The sequence below is a fragment of the Perognathus longimembris genome, chromosome 5 (genome assembly GCF_023159225.1).
Source record: "Perognathus longimembris pacificus isolate PPM17 chromosome 5, ASM2315922v1, whole genome shotgun sequence".
Taxonomy (NCBI): Eukaryota; Metazoa; Chordata; class Mammalia; order Rodentia; family Heteromyidae; genus Perognathus; species Perognathus longimembris.
This window is the reverse complement of record NC_063165.1, coordinates 72,723,137-72,743,661: the sequence shown is the minus strand read 5'-3', so window position 1 is coordinate 72,743,661 and position 20,525 is coordinate 72,723,137. Positions and strand designations below refer to the sequence as shown.

Genomic DNA, 20,525 nt, shown 5'->3' with positions numbered 1-20,525 from the left:
TTATTAGGTTAAGCATTGAATAGATCGTCATAAATCATTTAGCCTATTACCTATGCTGGGAAATTTTGGCTGGGTTCCTTTATGCTTTCTTGTTAAAATAACGCTGTGGTGAACGCTTTTGAGCATCCATGTTGTAACATGTGTTTGATTATTTCTTTAGTTTAATTTCCTAGAAGTGGAGTTATTAGGGCCAAAGATAGAAACATCCTGAGTGCTTTTGATATGCACCGCCAAAGCTATTTTTATTAGACAGATGTGTGTGTGTGTGTGTGTGTGTGGGTGTGCGTGTGTGTGCGTGTGCGTGTGTGTATAAGTGCCATTACTGAAGCTTGAACTCAGAGCCTCTCATTTCTCACTCATCTTTTCTGATCATGGCTGATACTCTCCCACTTGAGCTATGTCTCCAGGCTGGCTTTCTTCTGGTTAATTGCAGATGGGCTGGCTTTGAACCTTGATCCCCCTAGGCCTCAGGCTCCTGAGTAGCTAAGAGTATGGGTGTGAGCTGCCAGTGCCCAGTCAGATGGATTTTGAATTCATGCAAAGTGTATGGATGACATCAGAAATATTCAAGAGTGTCTGCTGGTAGTTTAGTGCTTTTAGCCAAACAGACCCACATGTAGATACTATGTAGGTCCAAAGGCATCAGTTGTTCTCTTCACAATATTTTCCTTAGAATGTTCTCGGTGTCCATACATTGGTCCTCATGTGTGTCTGCTTCACAGAACCATGTGACCTTGGGTCCAGACTGGTGTGACTCAGTTCACTTTTGCTTTTGTGCACCCATTTGGTTCTGGTGCATCTTTGGCCTGTTTTCACAAACTGTATCACCTACTCTCAAAGCAAAGATTTGCCACTTTGGGAAAACATGATTTTCCAGCTCTAAACTGTTTCTCATCACCAAATAGCAAAGGATATTTGCTACTTTAAAAGTGTGTGTATGTGTGTGCAGGTGTGCTCACATGCGTGTTTGATACCAATGGTTTATGCCTGTAATTCTAGTTAATTAGGAGGCTGAGTTCTGAGAATTGTGATTCTAAGCCACCCTGGTAAGTAAAAATCTGAAAGACTCAGTATTGAGTGAAAAAGCCAAGAGATAGTGCCTAGGCTCTGAATCTAAGCACAGTGCCCCGTCCCTGTGCCCACGTTCTTCAGTATTTGTAAGAATAGAACTAAAGCTGCTCCAATGTGAGTGCAGAAACAAAAAGGAGCTTTTAAAGTTCATTGTCTTTAAATGATTATAATTCTATTAATATCTAACCTGATTGAAAGAGGTGCCAAAGAAAGTGGGCCCTCTGTGTTGATTCTGGGAGAAGAGTGGAGAATATTTGATCAAAGGAAGAATTAAGCAAGCACTCCCCCCAGAGAACTTGTGAAATTTTAAAATATATTTGCAAATATATAAATGTGTCTCGTGTTTTTGATGATGTAAAATTAACATTAAGACTTCTATTAATTCATCACTTCACAATATCATTGTATACAGAAAACTTGAGGGGTGGGCGATGTGGTTCCATGCCTGAGGAAGACAGGACCTTGAATTCAAATCTCAGTGTTCCTCCCACAAATAAGGAATTTCAGCATTGTTGTGCTGCTTTTTTCTCTTTATAGGGGTACTAATGTACTATACGCTTTTTTTTTTTGATATTTAAGAAATTGTTTTCTATTTTGTGTGTTTTCAAATCCCCTTGTTGCCATTACCTGGAGGGGTAGTGTGTGTGTGTGTGTGTGTGTGTGTGTGTGTGTGGTATATGTGTGCGTGTATGTGTATGTGTGTGTGTGTATGTGTGTGTGAGAGAGAGAGAGAGAGAGAGAGAGAGAGAGAGAGAGAAACTGGGGTTTGATGTCAGGGCCTAGGCACTGCTCAAGTCTAGTGCTCTAACCACTTGAGCCATACTTCTGCTTCTAGCATTTTGCTTGTTAATTGGAGATAAGACTCTCATAGACTTTCCTGCCAGAGCTGGCTTTGACTGGTGGCTCTGAGATCTCAGTTTCGAGTAGCTAGGCTCAGAGGTGTCAGTCTGGTGATGTTTATAATTACCTTGTCCAATATGTGAATCTGTGTTGTGTCTCTTAATAAGAGACAGGTAAAATGCTGTTTAAAAGACCCATTAGCAAGAATTTAGATTTTAGCTAGGACCTGATGGCTTATACCTGTAATCCTAGCTACTCAAGGGGCTGGGATCTGAGGATTATAGTTTGAAGCTGGCCTGAATAAAAAAGTCTTCGAGACCCTATCTTCAATTAACTAGCAAAAAATTAGGTTGGAGGTATGATTCAAGTGGTAGACTACCAGCCATGCAAATAAGCTGTGCAAATGCTGGTGGCCCTGAGTTGAAGCCTTTAGAACTGGCAAAAAAAAAAAAAAAAAAAAAAAAAAAACCCAAAAAACCCCAAAACCCAACAAACCCTCCCCACAAAACTCCCGAGAAATATTAATAATATAACCAATGATATCAGCCATATCACCCTATGACCATCTCTACAAGGATCAAGCAACTACATTTTCTGCTTTGTGATTTTAAATGTGCCTTCAAATCTTCATGTGGCATGTAAATAGTTTGCTAGGAGTTACTCAGGGGCTGTCTGACCTATGCTACAGACATGCCATATGCATTTGGGCAGACCCGCTATACCTTGGACAATTTATAAAGAACAAGGCAGGTGAAAGAGGCAGAAATGGTTATTTTATGAGCTCTTTAACTAAACAAGACACATTTGAACAAGAGTCAAGTCAACTGGCTGAGAACATTTATTTCTGCCAGTCGAGATTAATGAAGGAGAGAATGTCTTTGCTAGCGATGAGCCAAGGGGAGTGCCACCTCTTTCCTTTGGTGACAGTCTTTGTTCCCTAGCCGTCTCGTCTCAGCTGCTTCTTTCCTGGGATGTCTTGTGAGAACGCAGGCTCCCTGCTGACTAGTTTTGCTGTGCGGTTTGAAGTCGTTTCATTTTTGTTTTTTGCCTTCGAGCATTTCTCAGTTTTTTAGTTTTTAAGAAACTGTCTTCTAATTGGTAGAGAAAATCTTCAATTCGTCCAACCTAGAAGAGATGAGCAGGTATATAATAGCTGTTGTTGCTTTTCTGGGTTTGAAGATATTATTTAAAATTAAATGACATGGGGAAGGGCACATTGTAGCAGAAGTGGGCAAGACAGGAAGTTCAATTTCTTCCGGTTCTGTTTCAAGCTCCCCTGTTTCCCTCTGTTTCGGGAGTAGGGAATGGATGTGGGGGAGTGGGCTTTGTCACCAGCAACATGGGCTTATTCCCAGCATGCTTCTTAGTAGTGTCAGTAGGAGGCCTTGAACTCAGGGGCCTGGATGCTGTCCCTGAGCTTTTTTGCTCAAGGCTGTCACCCTACCACAGTGAGCTACAGCTCCACTTCTGGCTTTCTGTTGGTTAATTGGAGATAGGAATCTTGTGGCTTTTTCTGCTCTGACTGACTTTGAACAGTGACCCTCAGATCTCAGTGCCTAGCTAGAACACAGTAATTCTCTAAATAAAACAAAACTATTTTCTTTTGCAGAAAAAACCTATAATTATTCAATGGCAGCTGCTTGAGTGTATTGTATATGATTTGTCTGAAAGAACTATATTATAAAAATTTACATCAGTGGAAGTGAGTGGATATAATAATTCCTACTTAACCTTGACTCCAAGACCTGCACATTGTAATAGTCTAATATCTCTCACTATAGAGCCATTGTCGTAAAGTTAGCTCAAAGCTCGAGCACTTGCTGTTCAAGGTATCGTCTGCTTCAGATAAAAGCATTCAGAACATCAATTTTTCAATTTTCCATCCCACTCTCAAGCTGTTTATCATTCAGAGAAACATCCAAAAGATAACTCAAATCGTCAAAATAAGAATAATAGATAGGAGCACGTATCTATATCTTACACTTAAATCTGTATACCAGATGTTGGGAGTCCCTTAAGTACACAAGATGACTTTCATACACCCAAACACTCTGTGTGTGTATGCATACGTGCATATGCACATGAATGCATGCAGACGTATGCACAAGTGTGCCAATCTTAGGGCTTGAACTCAGGACTTGGATGTTGTCGTTTATCTTTTGTGCTCAGATTTGGCACTCTACTATTTGAGCCATTCCTCTATTTCTGCCTTTTGCTGGTTAATTGTAGAGTGAATTTGTCTGAGCACACACTGACTTTGATGACATCATTGCACGAAACTCTCCTGCCAGGAAGTTGATGCATTGTTCTGTGGATTCTATACACTTACCTAATTTTCACCAAACTTATAAGTAAAAAATTAACATAGAGCAGTCAACACGAACCTGAAGAATGACACTTTACCATTGCTTTGATAGTTGCGTTGATGACTCATTCTTCTTGTGTGCACTGGAAATGTGTCATTTAAATCCAAGCTCTTTACATCGAGAATGTTTGCAATGACTACAAATGCAATTTGCAATAACAGCCCTAATGTGACAAACATAACTTTCTTCAATGAGACAGAAAAATAATTATTTTAAAATATCCATTAAATGGCTTCTGGTTTTAATAATAGCAACATTGACTAACTGGGTTGTCTTTCATTAACAAAAGACAAGAGCTATAATCCCAGCACTTTGGGAGGTTGATGCAAAAGGATTATGGGTTTAAGGCCAGTTTGGATGACAAAGTAAGACACTATATCAAAAGAAAAAAGAAAAGAAAGAAAGGAAAAGCCAGGAAGGAGCCTATGGGGTCATGCCTGTAATCCCTGCTACTCATCAGGAGGCTGGGATTTTAGGATTGTAGTTTGAAGCCAGCCTGGAGAAGAATGTCTGTGAGACTTTTATCTTCAATTAACCATGAAAAGACTAGCTCTGGATCTGTGGCTCAAGTAGTAGAGGATAACCTTAAGCAAAGAAGCTCAGGGACCATACCCAGGCGCTAAGGTCAAGCCCCAGAACCAGCACACAGTCAGACAGACAGATAGACACATGAAACAGACAGACACATGGAACAGACAATGAAGAAACAGAGTTATTGCAACAGAGGCCTGCTAGATGAAAGCAGAAGGTGCACATCCTTCTGGTCTATCTACGTGCTTTCTGTCCATCTTGTGATGACAATGGGATAATCACACTAAAACAGAAACCACATGCATCTTTGACTTAATATTCTTTGAAGTCTCCGGAACCCTTCTGTAGCCTATCCAGATGTGGGTGAGGCTGCTTCACTTAGGCCTCTGACTCTGTCTGGCATCAGCCCATCACCTTTGTCATGTGGGAAGCCCCTTAGTTATTAGCGTGATGCCATGCTTGTCTACACCCAGTGCAGTGGCCCTCGGATCCTTCTGGGCAACCTAGTATGGGTGGCTCACACCTGCCATCCTCGCTGAGACTGAGATCTGAAGATTTCCAGCTGAAGCCAGCCTAAACAGGAAAGTCCATGAGACTTATCTACACTTCACCACACAAAAGACTCAAGTGGAAATTTGGACTCAAGTAGTAGAGCACTAGCCTTAAGTAAAAATCCCTTAGGCCTTGAGTTCAAACCCTAGTACTGGCATACTCAAGAAAGTAGTTTTTCAGAAAGTTTCCTTTGCCTTTATAAACTAATTTACACTACCTTGATACCCTACCACTCTAAAACAAATTTTTAGCGTAGAGACTATGAAGCCAAGCCAAAAGTAACAAGGTGACTCCATAATTGAAATATCTGGAGGTTTATTGGACTCTAAGTGAAAAGTCAGATGGAAAATTTGAATTTGGCTTTTGGCTTGGCTTATTTGCTCCTTCCTTTGTGACCTAGGGCAGTCACTTGGCCTTTCATACCAGCATTTGGTACTAGAGAGGGTTGGCCTGCGTGATGTCCAGGGACCCACCTAGTCATGAACTTCTATGTTGTGCACCCCCACCCCCAGATCTCGGCTGAGATCCCAGGCCCAGGGATGGCTAGTGAGCACCCACACTTTCAAATCAGAGGCCATTCCCTTAGATTGCACCATTAGATGAACTACCCAGTATGCAGTAAAGTAAGTCAATTTTAGCTGCTGTACTTATTGAAGTGTAGGAGATCTACAACATGTTTTTAGTAAAGTGGGTTATTTTTTTCTTTTAGTCAAGAGAAGAAATAACATACTGATGGAAGAAAAAAATAGATTTGTAGAACTAAGAAGAGCAGATTGTAAATGAAAGACATTGTTATAAAGCCCTTTGGAAAAATAAAACACAAAGAAATACATGAAGTACACAAGAGAGGAAAATGAGCTGTTTTTTTGATGAGAGGCATTGCTAGAGTGCCTACTTGCTTGACTGTATCAGACAAGTAACTTGGTCATTTGGGGTCTGATATGTCTATTTGTAAAATGGGCAGGTGACATTTCTTATGTATCAAAGTGCCAAGGCTGGCTTGTCATCATGGTGATGAGGAAATGGACTGGGGACTTGGCCAGAATGTGGGAATGATCAAAGGGAACTCAACGTCTCAGGCTCTGGCCTAGTGCATGGCTACTGATCCCAGTTCACATCATACCGTAAAGATATTGTCATTAGTTAATTTCTTTTGATTTGAACTCAAGCATCATTATTGTAAGTTCAAATTTGAATTAATATGGATTTGGCCCATATTAACTTAGAGATAGAATATTATTTAGTATATTAATTTAGAGAAGGGAAGATTACATCCTCGTACTTATATTTATTTACTAGATATTTATTTACTAATTTATGTATTTATTTATGTGGCAGTACTGGGGTATGAACTCTAGGCTTTTTTGCTCAAGGATGGTGTTCTGCCACTTGAGCCACAGCTCCACTTCTGTTTTTTTTACAGATTAGTTAGAGATGAGAGTCTCATGGGTTTCTCTGTCTGGGCTGGCTTCCATCCTATTTCAGATCTCAGCCTAGCGAGTAGCTAGGATTATTGGCATGAGTCAGCAGTGCCTGGCAACACCGACTGTTGCTCAGTACTTTAGAATGTAATTTTATCTAGACTTTATCTTCAGATAAGATCTTTTACACAAGTAATCAAGTCAGGTTGAGCTCATTCTCATTCGAAGTGACTGGTATCTTTATTAAAAGAGAAGATTGGGGACCAGGAGGGATGGAGACAGAGGCTGGGCAGGCACCATAAACATGGTCAGCAAAGCACCCCCAAGGGGAGTGAGGCATGGAATAGAATCTTCCCCAGCTATCAGCAGGAGTCAACCCTAGGAGATACTTTGATCTCAGCCTCCTATATCCAGAATCACTGGACAATAAAATCCTGTCATTCAGGTGCTCTGTCTGTGTGCTATGGATGCGTCTAGCAAATGATATGACAGGTCATAAAATGAAGCAGGTCACATACCATCTAGCTTTCTCCTGAAATATGACTTTGGAGCTTCTAAACATACATTTTTCTCACTGGGTGCAGGTCCTTGTTGGGTTGGAGGCCCCTGCACAGACTTCGTGTTCACCTTGGAACTACAGCGGTGTACCAATGACACAAGAAATCAGCTTCAAACATGAATGGATGGAGAAATTACTCCAAGAAGGAATATGCTGGCTAGATTTAAATTTTGGGCTTCCCATTAGATTTCGTGGATGAAGTCTATTCATATGGTTTGTTTGCATGTCTATACTCCTGGAATTGGATTTTTTTGTATAGGTAGTGGTGGTGGTGGTGGGGGGCGTGCAGTACTACGGCTTGAACTTAGAGCCTCAAACTCTCACTTGGCTTTTTCCTTCAAGGCTGACAATTTACTACTTGAACCACAACTCCATTTCTGGCTTTGGTGGCTAATTGGAGTCTCTCTGATTTGTGCTTTGAATAGCAGTCCTGTTATCTCAGCCTCTTGAGTAGCTAGCGTTACAGATATGAGCTACACTTGCCTGCACATTTTTCCCCCTTTCAATATGGTTACAGAGATTTTGTTTTTAGCAGGAAGAAGATTCAAACTCTTTAGAAGCAAGTACCAGGTTTATGTGATTTCAGGATGAGAGTGTGTGTCTTCAGTGGTTAGCAGTTTGGACCAAAATCCTCTCAGCCAAACAAGACATTTTACTTCACCAAAGTGATTTGCTAGCAGGAATTTCTGTGCTCTGTTCCAGCTTAGTTTCCAGAACAAATGTTTTTAAATATTTATCATCCAGAATTATTTGAATTTTTAATTCTTATTAGAATTACAATTGTTTCCATACAGGCTTGAAATTAATTTCCAAAATAAACTTAGTCTCTGAAACAGTTGTTTCTCCTATCAATATAGCAGTTTGCTTTTAACTTTTCTTGGCTGGTATTCAAGCCGATAGACAAATCCTTATGTTTCTCTTTTCTCATTTAATGGATTTGGTATATTGTACAACATGAAAATCTCAGGTACTTATTCCTGCAATGTTATAAGAGCATGCAAAAAATTTAAAACCTCCATGCCAAAATGTATTGTCAGCTCTCATTAAAAATGGCCACCATTCAATTTCCAAGACAAGGCATTTGACCCTGAATGGAAAATCATTAGTAGCTTGTGTGTAGGGCGACTTGTGGTTTTTCGATAAACAGGATTGATTAGAAAGGGCTTGTCTAAGCAGCAAGAGGAAGAATAGACCATAATAAAAAGAGAAAACAAGCAGGTATAGTGTATGTTCTGGAAAGCAACTGCCCAGAAGAACCTTACTGCCCACCCCCCACCCCCAACCAAAGGGAATGGAGATAGTCAAAAGCCTGCTTCTGAAATTTAACTAATCTCAAGAGGTGTGTGTATTTGAATTACCCAATAGACAGTAACAAGTTAGGTAATATCTGGAAGAGAATATGAACCCTACAGTGCTCGGACCAATGAGATGCTGAGAGAAGGGATCCCCATGCTAAATATATAATTACTTTTTATAATCTTGGGAGAGTGGCCTACCATCAAATAGAAACTTTGTCTTGCGAGATTGCTGTTAAAGTCCTTCTTTTGCTGAAAATTAAAAAAAAAGGCCCACATGCTAGCACTGTTTATTACCTTTAGTGTCGAGCTTAAAAACCAGTGTAAAGTTTGTTATCAGGTCCAGGGAACTTCTGTGTTATGATCTTCATGTGTGTCCACCCCAAATCCGAGAGTTAAAATCCCTTTGAGGTGATAGTTTCAGAAGGCAGGAGCTTTAGGAGGTAAGTAGAATCAGACTAGTGCTCTGTGTGTGTGTGTGTGTGTGTGTGTGTGTGTGTGTGTGTGTGTGTGTGTGCCAGTCCTGGGCTTGAACTCAGGGCCTGATCTCTCTGTCCCTGAGCTTTTCTGCTTGAGGCTGGTACTCTATCACTTGAGCCACCGCTCCACTTTTGGTTTTTTGGTGATTCATTGGAAATAAGACCACTGGCTTGGAACTGTGATCCTCAGAGCTCAGCCTCCTGAGTAGCTGAGATTATAGGTATGAACCACTGTTGCCAGGCTCATATTAGTACAAGGTCCACAGGAGCTTGGATTGTCTTCTTCTTCCCCGCAAGTAAGGACACAGCAAAATGGTCCCATCTTTGAACTGGATATTGGGCCTTTGTGGACGTCATTATCATCCACATTTCTTAGCTTTCAAGACCGTGAGAAATAAACTTCTGTTGTCTATAAACCATCCAGTCTATACATTTTTCTAATTCAGTTTGCAACAATTAAGGATGCAATTTATTCTGAGGTTTTGTGTAAATTATCACAATAAGCTTTTCATACTGAGGATTGTGGATTTACATGCATGACAAAGTAGAAACACAGGAATAGCTTTCTATCAATGGTGACATCTTGGAAAACTGTAGAAATCCATGGCCAGGATATGGGGGTAGGTAAATACATTGACACTATAAAGAACTGTCCCATCACCACAAAGATCTTTCATTTGCCTTTTTTTTTTTAGATATTCCATTTTTCTCCAGGTCCAAGTCTACCACTTGAAGCACGTCTTACCTCTATTACATATATTTTGAAGTCATTTGATTTGTACACATATATTTAGAGTTGCTACATCCTTTTTATAGGATAATGGAATAATCCTATCTCCATCTTATATTTCTCTTTGTTTTGATATTGGCCATTCTTTCCTTTTACTAATGCTTATATGATTCATCTTTTCATATCCATGGCTAATGTTGCCATGTCATTATATCTGAAGTAGACAGTAGTTATTGCTTTCTTTGACTCTAACAAATATATGAGAGAATCAGCTTATAGGAGAAAAGGTTTATTTTGACTCAATATCTGTGCATGATTCATTGGCTTTGATAGTTGGTGTGTGTGGTGCAGTAGTACATCATGGTGGGGGAATATGCCAAAAATCTTCTTTGTAATTGCCAGGAAACAAAACAGAAAGAGGAAGGGGCCGGTGTCCCAATAATCTCATTCAGTGGCAAGCTCCCAACGACCAGCGATTTCTCCTGCTGTCTTGCTAGGACCATGCCTTTTACCACATGGACATTTGGTGAATATTCTAGATCCAAATTATGGCACAGCATAGAGTTAGACCATCTTTAGAAATCAATTTTGCCAATCTTTGCCTTCTAATTGGTATAGTTAAGTCATTTGCATTTAATATAATAGTTGATTTGTTAGAGCTGAATCTGCCATTTTGTATTTTTGTTTTCTTTGGTTTTCATTTAGGGTTTCTTCTCCTTACTTTCCTTTGACATTAAAGCACTTTTTCAGAATTATGTTCTGATTTATCCAGAGTGTTTCTGGTGAAGCTTTCTATATAGCTGTAGGTATATACATACTTGATCATATGCAGCCCATTGAGATCATTTTATATTTGGTTGATGTGAAAGATTATTATATACTTTAAAGGTCTCTTGATTCTACAGAACACACACACACATATATATATATACATATATATATACACACACACATACATATTTTGGCACTGGTACTTTGGCTTGAACTTAGGGCCTGGGCATTGTCTCTGAATTTATTTTCTTCTCAAGGCTAGCACTCTACTACTTGAGCCACAGCTCTACTTCTATCTTTTTGGTGGTTAATAGGAGAGAAAAGTCTCACAGACATTCCTGCCCCAGCTAACTTTGAACCTCAATCTTTAGATCTCAGTCTCCTGAGTAGTGAGGATTATAGGTATGAGCTACTGGTGCCTGGCATGAATTTATAATATTCTTAAGTATTTTCTTTACCCACAAAACCACAGTATACAAAGGTATTTTTCTTGCTTGCACCATGAAATATAATGAAGAGCAGCAATGTTTTTTATTCTTACTCCTAGTTCTGATTACACTGTTAGTGGTTTCTTTTGTAATATTTTGATATTTTTTTAATATTTTGGGGTCATCTTTTATTGTTCCTTTTTCTATTTAGTGAATTTTCTTAGTTGTTATTTTAGGGTAGATCTGATATGAACAAATTCTCTTAGTTTTTCTTTGCCTGAGAATGTCTTGATTTTCTTTTCATTCCTAAAAGATATTTCCACTGGGTCTAACACTCAGAGTTGAAAGTCCTTTTCTTAGAGTACTTGAAAAATATTGTGCTACTTGCTTTTGGTCTCTACCCTTTCTTATGAAAGAGCCACTGCTACTTGAACTGTTTTTCTAGTAAGGAATCCATCAACTCTCCCTGCTATTTTCAAAATTCTTTATCTCAGAACTTTGACTCTGGTGTATCCTCATGCAAATTTTCCTTGGATTTTTTTTTCCTGTTTAGAATTCATTCAACTACTCAAAGTGATAGTTCCACATATTTTGTCAAATTCGGAAGATGTTTTTATTTCTTTCGGTACTTTTCCAGTCCTGTCCACATTTACTCTTTAGACTTGATCTGAAACTCCAATGACTTGTTGTTATATTCTGGCTCCTCCCAGTTCCAGAGGCTCTGCTCATTTTTCTCCCAGCCTATGTTCTTTATTGTTCAGCTCAGTAATTGCTATTATTCTATCTTCGTTTTGTTGGTTCTTTCTTATCTCCTCTATTCTGTTGTTGAGCCCATCTACTGAGTTTCTTTGTTTCAGGGGTGTGTGTGTGTGTGTGTGTGTGTGTGTGTGTGTGTGTGTGTGCGTGCGTGTGTGTGTGTGTGTGTGTGTGTGTGTGTGCCTGTCCTGGGGCTTGGGCACTGTTTGTAAGCTTACTTACTTACTCAAAGCTAGTGCTCTATTACTTGAGCATAGCTCCACTTCTGGATTATTTGGCAATTAATTGGGGCTAAGAGTCTCACAGACTTCCCTGACTGACTGGGCTGGCTTATAACCTGGTTTTCAGATCCCAGCTTCCTGAGTAGCGAGGACTAAAGGCATGGGCCCCTGTTGCCTGGCTTTGTCCTGTTATTTACAAGAATTAGAATGAATTGTAAAATATACTGCATAAAACATACACAACAAAATGTTGGGCTATTGAATAAGACACTTCCTATAATTTAAAGGAAACCACTTGTAGTATGAACTGCCAATATACTCTTCCATTCAAAATATATTTGAGATATGTGCTCTTCTCCCATATCCCTGATCAATACAACACACACACACACGTGTGTGTGTGTGCTTGTACTAAGGCTTGAACTCAGGGCCTGGGTGCTGTTCCTCAGCTTTTTTTGCTCAAGCATCGCCCTCTACCACTTGAGTCATACTCCAACTTCTGGCTTTCTTGGTGATTAATTGGAGATAAAATTCTTAAGAACTCTCCTTTCCATGATGGCTTTGAACTCCTGAGGAGCTAGAATTTCAGGCATGAACCACCAGATTCTGGTTACACTTAACATTTTTGTTTTGGTTGGTTGTGGGGCTTGAACTTAGGGCACAAGTGCTGTCGCTGAGCTTTTTTGCTTTGAACCACAATCCTCAGACCTCAGCCTCCTGAATAGCTAGGATTACAGGTGTGAGTGTGTAACCAGTGCCCGGTTACACTTAACTTATAAAAGATGCATTTAAAAAATCTTTTGCAAAGATAAAACACTTACAGGTCTAGAATAACATAAGCATTTTAAATTTCTGTTGGGTCTCTTCCTTACATTAATTTGGAAGTGGGTCAGGCAAACACAAGCTTAGATCATAGAGGCGGTACATAATATCTTCATCGAGATACAGTCGGGAAGCCCTCTTGGTTGTGATAGTAAAGCTTGAAAGTTATGGCAATAAGTACTTATAAACTTGTGTTTTTCTTTCCTTTCTTTTTTTTTTCTTTTGTGCCAGTCCTGGGCCTTGGACTCAGGGCCTGAGCACTGTCCTTGGCTTCTTGAGCCACAGAGCCACTTCTGGCCATTTTCTATATATGTGGTGCTGAGGAATCAAACCCAGGGCTTCATGTATCTGAGGCAAGCACTCTTGTCACTAGGCCATATTCCCAGCCCCTGTGTTTTTCGCAAAAGCCTGGTATATCCCAGAATACAAATTCAGATAACAATGACCCTCAGAGCCATAGTAAACACACTATAGGAATGTCCAGGTTTCTAAGCTGTTTTCATGAAATTCTGAAATCAAAGCAAATCAGCCAGAAACTGGTGGCTCACGCCTGTAATCCTAACTATTCAGGAGGCAGAGATTTGAGGATCTTGGATCAAAACCAGCCCAGGCAGGAAATTCTATGAGACTCTTACCTCCAATTAACCATTAAAAAAAAAAAAAGCTAGAAGTAGAGCTGTGGCTCAACTGGTAGAACACTAGCCTTGAGCTAAAAAGTTCAGAGATAGCGCCCAGGCCATGAGTTCAAGCACCAGTTCTCCTGCCATTCCACACAAGCTTCAGATGGAAGGAAGAGATCTGAGGAGGGCAATAGAGCAGTACAATTCAGAGAGGAGCTGTGGGTGTTTAAGGTTCAAATCTGGCCAGGCATCCGGGACCCTCCAGCAGTGGTTAGGGATAAGCCGAGGGCAGTCGGCTGTGATTCAGCGAAAGATGCCTTCCACAGCCTCTGATGTCTCTACGCAGTCACTGCCAAAAGCAAAGACTCCAAAGTTGTTCTCACTGGCTTCTTCCAGAATCTGAGCTCGGGACAGGCAGTGTTGTTGGGTGCATACTGACTTACACATTTACTTAATATAAGTATTCCAGCTAGTGACTACTACTAGAGCATTTGATTCAAACAAGTCTGGTTCAAGACCAAACCCTGACACTGCAAGCTTGGGTTTGCTTCTTGCTTAATTCTCAAGAGCTCTCTCTCCCCATATTTCAAAGGAGACATAACAATATAGCTGTTGTTTGTATCCAGTGCCTGCTACAAAGAGTGAGAAGGAACAACAATAATAACTGATAATATTTGTCATCATCATTAACCTATTTAATCTGCAATGAATGTCTCTTTGGCTTGTTCCTGTTCTGATAGTTGATCCAAAGCAAGCTTGAGACTGGACTGATAATTTGTCGGATAGCAGTGTTTTATTAGGTCCGTAGGTACAACGGTAGATGAGCTTCGTCTGCACCTCGATAAGCCCCTGTTGAAGAATGGCTAAGTGCCCGGGGCCATGCTCCCTAGATTAGGATAATGCTGTGATTTGACTTCTGCTGCAGAAATTTCTTGCCAAATCTTCAAGGTTTTAGAAGACACCGTTTCCAGCTAAGAAAGGAGGGAGAAGTGGTGTTCCTGGCTTTTGAGGCCAGGCCACGCACAGGTGGGAGAGGAGTGATAAGCAAACGCTGATACAGGAAACGCTTCATAAATGTTACAGTTTAGATCTAGAATGGTTCCTCGAAGACCCATTTGTTGAAGCTTTGGTCCAAACTTGGTGATATTACTATTATTTTAATTAAAAAAATCCTTAAGTAGTTCTACAAAGGCTTCAGTTCCGCACGTCAGTTTATGAACTGACCTTCTCTGCCGTGCAGCCAGTAGCCAAGTGCCAAGCCATCGTGGACCAAAACTCTTGAAACTCTGGATCAAAATGCACTTCATCCCTTATTAAGTTGATGATATCATGCATTTTTGTCAAAAGGGTGGGAAACTGACAGCACAACAAATTTACCTCCATCCTTTGAGCCTTCTAGTCAAAGGAGGAAGAGGTTGGTTTAAGAGCTAATTGAAATTCATCACCTCGATGTGAACTACAGCACTGTGCTCAGGAGGTAGCTGATTCTCCACTCTTCAGGGTGGCCTTGGTGTTCTGCTTGTAAGATTAAAAGAAGGAGGTCCTCTCCTTTCCAGCATTGGACCAGGGCCTGGGGTTTTTCAGGAGTTGGGTAGAGGCGCCTCTACTAGAGGGGCTAGCCTGGATACCGACTGATTGGCCCAGACACAATTCGTTCCAGAGTTCCAATGCCTTATCCTGGACACCTGGCCTTGGTTCAACTCTTTGGGCCTCATCCTTCTTCCTGTCTGTCCCTAGCCCATTTCCTTGGTCAGCAAGCAAGGCACTTCCGTTTCCCTGCTCCACTGGCATCACCCTTGGGCAGAGCTGCTCTGGCAAGGCCTGGAACCCACACTGTAAAGGAATTTAGGGATATGCTAATGAGGAAGCTCATAACCAGAAGCTGCAAGCTTCACAATGAAATTGTAATAAATCTGTGGAGACTCCTTAAAGAGCAAGACACACAGGAAAAGCCTGATTGCTGGAGGAAAAAACTGCTTTGCAAATGAGCTATAGGCTGCTGAATCTTTGAAAAGACAGTAGTCCATCCCGAAGTATTAACCCAACCCCTACTAGTCAGCTCGAATGACTGGGCCGTGAAGGATAGTGCTGTGTATGCAAGCTGGCTCTGAAGAGTTTCTGGAAGGATTCAGGTTTGAATGCTGATGTGGAAAGTAAACAAAAGGGCCTAATTTGCTCTTCTTGCTCCCTCCCTAACCAGCTGCCCTGGTTCCTAAATTCATATTCTCCCATTTAGTGATTTGTCTTCCACAGAACACAGTTGCTGGGGTCTCGTGGGATTCTTTCATACTTTCATTGACAAGGCCAATTAGCGTGTCAATGAAAACTTCTGTATGGTAACATGAGGATGATTTATAACTCAAGATGTTGAGATTAAAAAAAGGAGCATGAAAAGGTAAATAATTTTCAGCCAGATGCCAGTGGCTCTCATCTATAATACTAGTTACTCTGGAGGCTGAGCTCTGTGGGGGGTGCTTGGAAGGTTGCTCAAACAGGAAAGTACATGAGGCTCTTTCTCTTTTCTCCAATTAACCACCAAAAAACCCAAGGAAGTGGTGCTGTGGCTCAAGTGGTAGAATGTTAGCCTTGAGCAGAAAAACTCAGGGACAGCTCTAGGACTGGTGCACACACACACACAAACACACACAGACACACACACACACACAATGGTAAATCATTTTGCAAATGTTCATATGGATGATTTAGATAGCCACATCTACTGCATGAGGTAGATTCATTGATTCTTTTGATGCGTCTATACTACTGGATGAAAATGTAAAGCAGCAGTTTCTCCTCATGAACATTTGCAGGTCTGTGATTCCACATTAATGCATTCCTCTTGTTGCTTTTAAAATACCAAAATTTAGTTTTTCTTCTCAATCTCAAAGCAGGGTTCTAGAGGCAGAGCAAAAGAAAACATATCTTTTATGTTAACTCTGGTTCAATTCCAATCTTTTCCATGATATTTAGGCTTTGTAAAAGAAGGGTGAGTATCTCTCTTCTGTGTTGTGGACAATGTTGAATAAATGTCTGATTCTTGGAGAGAAGAAATAGGCATTCTGACTTGACAGTTGGCACAGGTTTTTCAAGACCTCTTTTTCTTTCTCCCCTTCTTCCCCCTCCTCTTCTTCTGTTTCTTTTCTTTTTGGTCAGTAGTGAAGCTTAATTAAAATCAGGGCCTGGACAGCATCTCTGAGCTTCTCACTCAAGGTTAACGCTCTACCCATTTGAACTACAGCACCACTTCCTATTTTCTGGTGGTTAATTGGATAAAAAAGTCTCACAGACTTTTCTGCCCAGACTGGCTTTGATCCACAGTTCTCAGATTTCAGCCTCCTGAGTAGGATTACAGTCATCTTCATCCTTCTTCTTCTTCCCCTCCCTCCTCCCTCCTCCCTCCTCCCTCCTCCCTCCTCCCTCCCCTCCTCCCTCCTCCCTCCTCCCTCCTCCCTCCTCCCTCCTCCCTCCTCCCTCCTCCTCCTCCCCCTCCCTCCTCCTCCTCCTCCTCCTCCTCCTCCTCCCTCCTCCTCCTCCTCCTCCTCCTCCTCCTCCTCCTCCTTCTTTCCCCTCCTTCTCCCTTTTCTTCCTCCTTCTCCTCCTCTCCCATCCCTCTCCTCTGTGAAAACCCTCCCCCCCCAGCTCCTAGAAACAATAGGGCTTGTAAAATTTCAGTCTTAGACTTTACTCTTAGCTTCTATAACTCTTTGGTGACTCTAGGCTAGAGAGCTGCACCCCCACCTGTGAGACTAGTTCCTTGTAGTTTGGCATTTAAAAATACGTGTAGCCCTTGTTTCTCTCTGTTAGGTAGCAACCATAGTAGTAGTTACAGAAATGCCATGGTTACTGTCAGGTTGGTTCACTTATGATTGAGTACTCAATTGTTTTAGCCCGCTCATGCTTGCTTAGTTGATATTAGGGAAACATGGAAGAATTGTTAAAATACAGTTGATATTAGGTCAGCCTGACCGCAAAATTCTGGTTCTGTAAACGGCTTGCTTAACCCGTGTGTGACTTGCTCTACCCCTGTAGAATGCATAGCTTCTACCTTAAGAAACCCTACCCTGCGGTGGCTCATTGCTATTCTTTCCCATCCCAATGGTGGCGAGCAGACACTGTGCACAGCTAAATAAAGACTCCTAGCCCAATTGACTGAGTGCTGGTGACTTTCTTGTTGTGGGTGCGAATCCTGGGTGGTGGCTAAGATACTGCATCCTCCCTCCTCTCCTCTTCTTCTTCTTTCTCCTCCTCCTTCTTCCTAAGCTTCCTTCTTCCTCTTCTTCTTTCTTCCTCTTCATCTTCTTCTTTCATCTCCTCCTCCTCCTCCTCTTCCTCCTCCTCCTCCTCCTCCTCCTCTCCTCCTCCTCCTCCTCCTCCTCCTCCTCCTCCTCCTCCTCCTCCTCCTCCTCCTCCTCCTCCTCCTCCTCCTCCTCCTCCTCCTCCTCCTCCTCCTGCTTCTCCTCCTCCTCCTCCTCCTCTTCCTCTTTCTCTTCCTCTTCCTCCTCCTTAAGCAGGGTGCTGGTGGCTCATCCTGTAATCCTATCTACTCAGGAGTCTGTGAAATGGGTATCATGGCTTGATGCCAACCTGGGCAAGAAAGCCCATGAAACTTTTATCTCCAATTAGTAATAATAATAATAATAATAAACCCCAGAAGTCAAGCTGTGGCTCAAGTAGTAGAACATCAGCTGTGACCAAGAAAAGCTTAAGGCCAGTATTTTTTGCCTTGAGCAAAAACCACAACCACACAAACAAAAAAAACCCAGGCCCTGAGTTCAGGCCCCAGGACACACACACACACACCCTTTAAGAAGTTGTCTAAAGGGATTTCAATTCAGCATGTCAATTTGTGAGTTCAATGAATGTTGGTCAATGCCACTTTTAACACCATTCTCCCCCATCTCTCCCAACCCCTCAATGCCCTCCATCTGTCTGGCTCCATTTTCACATATGTATGTTGACTATCACAACTGTGCTTGCCCACCTTTCCCCTCTCCATTGAAGACCCCACTTTCTATTTGTCTTCAGGCCTGGTTCAGAGAACTTCAGTGCTAGCCGAGACTCAGAGGGTGTAAACAACACAAAATCAGAGTCTGCTGGGTGATGGCGGGGGACATATTGTGTTTCTCAGAAGGCTGCAGCTCGCTGGCTGTGGAGTTTACAGTCAGGGATTTGTGGACTAGGCTTCTTTAAGATGGGAAACAAAGAAGAAGGGTCCTGTAGAAGCAGGTCACAAGGAGAGACCACATGGAAACTCCCTTAGTGATCTGCTGGCTCAGATGGGAGGAACTTAATTTTAAGACCTGAAGACAAAGTAGGCGGGTTTGTGGCCCAACTCTATTTCACTTGGAGGCCATCTTAATTCTTTATTGGCCTCACACTTGAATGTTCAGCCTTCATTCAACAAGAATCATCTCACTCAGGCACGGGAGCACAAATATCAGGCTTCTGAAGAAATAGAGTAGGCTCTAAAGTCAGATGGAGCCCTGGCTCCATCATTTACTCATCTGTGTGATTTCAGGCAAATTGCTAAACTTCTCTCTATCTCTGTCTCTATTTGCTTAACTTGATGGGATAGGTAAGTGGGTACATTTTAAAATGAATAGGAAACATCACATTATAAACTCTAATGCACTAAACTCTCATTCTGTTATTTTCATGGTCTAGCCTTCAGAAGACACATTCATTCAGAGCTGGGAAAAGACTTAGAATCTTCGAGTGTAATATGGCAGTTTTACAAATGAGAAAACCAAGGCTCAGAGAAAGGAAGTGGCTTCTGACCAGCTGCGTGACAGGCCTAATTCGTCTCTCAATTATGAGTTCAGAGTGTTTGTGTTTGCTTGTCTTGCAATACTAGCCTCTCTCTAAATAAGTCTTTCCCGTCTGAATAGAGATTACAAGTTCACCGTTCTCACCACATTAGCATTTGGCTTAGGATCATGCCACAGTTATCACTCTCCTGAATTGTTGCAGTAGCCTTCTAACTAATTTTCCTGCCCATCCCTTGCCTCTTCAACCTTGTCCTCACCCTTATAGCTTACAGTGTGTTTGGCTTTCGCAAAGCCTGCGCAAAGTCTTTTGATACTGTTTTAACAAATTATTATTATTATTGTTGTTGTTGTTATTAAGAAGACTAAACAGGGGCTTGAACTCAGGGCCTGTAAGCTGTCTTTAGTTTTTTTTTCTCCTTTTTTGTCTTTTGCTCAAGGCTGAAGTTCTACCACTTAAGTCAGAACCCTACTTCTGGCTCTTTTGGTATATTTTCGTAGGTGAGACTTTCACAGACATCCCTGTGCAGGCTGGCATTAAACTTTGATCCTCAGATCTCAGCCTCCTGAGTAGCTGGGATTACAGGCGTGACCCACCAGCATGGGCTTTTTACTCTTATTTATTCTATTCTGCTCACTCTGCCCTGCTTGATGCCTTTGCAAATGTGGGACACACTTGGGGTTCTATATTTGCTGTGTCCTTTATTTAGGAGGTATCCAAATCCAGATATTTGCATTCTCCGCCCCCCACTCCCCGCAATGTGGCACTTGCATTTTCCCACCATGATATATTCTCCCATGATGTTTGTTGGCATATAGCACATCTGCATTTCTTTAGGTAGTTTACTGTCTGCTTTGGTAGTAGGTAGACATAGCAAACATGACTTTTTTTTTTCATGCTACCTCTACAAAGTCTAGGATGATGTCTGGCACAGAATAGGTACCTAGAACATTTTAGCTGAAGGCACAATCAACAAGACCTGTAGAATATTCCAATTGCGTCCCTTTTCAGGTATTTTTGTTCTAGAATAAAATTAAGCAGAATGTGATATTTTTAATGAAATACACTGTGGCTTATCTAACACAAGCTAGTGTAACTTTTTGGCCATAATTTTGCCTATTTTTGTATCTGCCTAGCTAATCAATCCCACATGAACACATCTTTCTTAAGTGAATGACTATTAAAAAATATTGCAAAGCCAAACAAAAGTCACTACCACTTTCCTAAAACTCTATAAAGGAAGATGCTTCAATTCTGGCTAACCAAGAAAAACACATCTGTTTCTTTCTCTTTCTTT

General features: G+C 41.3%; 1 protein-coding gene across 1 annotated transcript in view; it reads right to left on the bottom strand.

Annotated features, from left to right (window-relative positions):
- Positions 1 to 2,913: 2,913 nt before the first annotated feature.
- Positions 2,914 to 20,525, bottom strand: part of Spata16 (spermatogenesis associated 16) — a 193,677-nt gene continuing 176,065 nt past the window's right edge. Inside the window, exon 10 of the mRNA XM_048347111.1 lies at positions 2,914 to 3,036. Within this exon, the coding sequence (XP_048203068.1) occupies positions 2,914 to 3,036 (123 nt within the window). The remainder of the gene's footprint in view (positions 3,037 to 20,525) is intronic.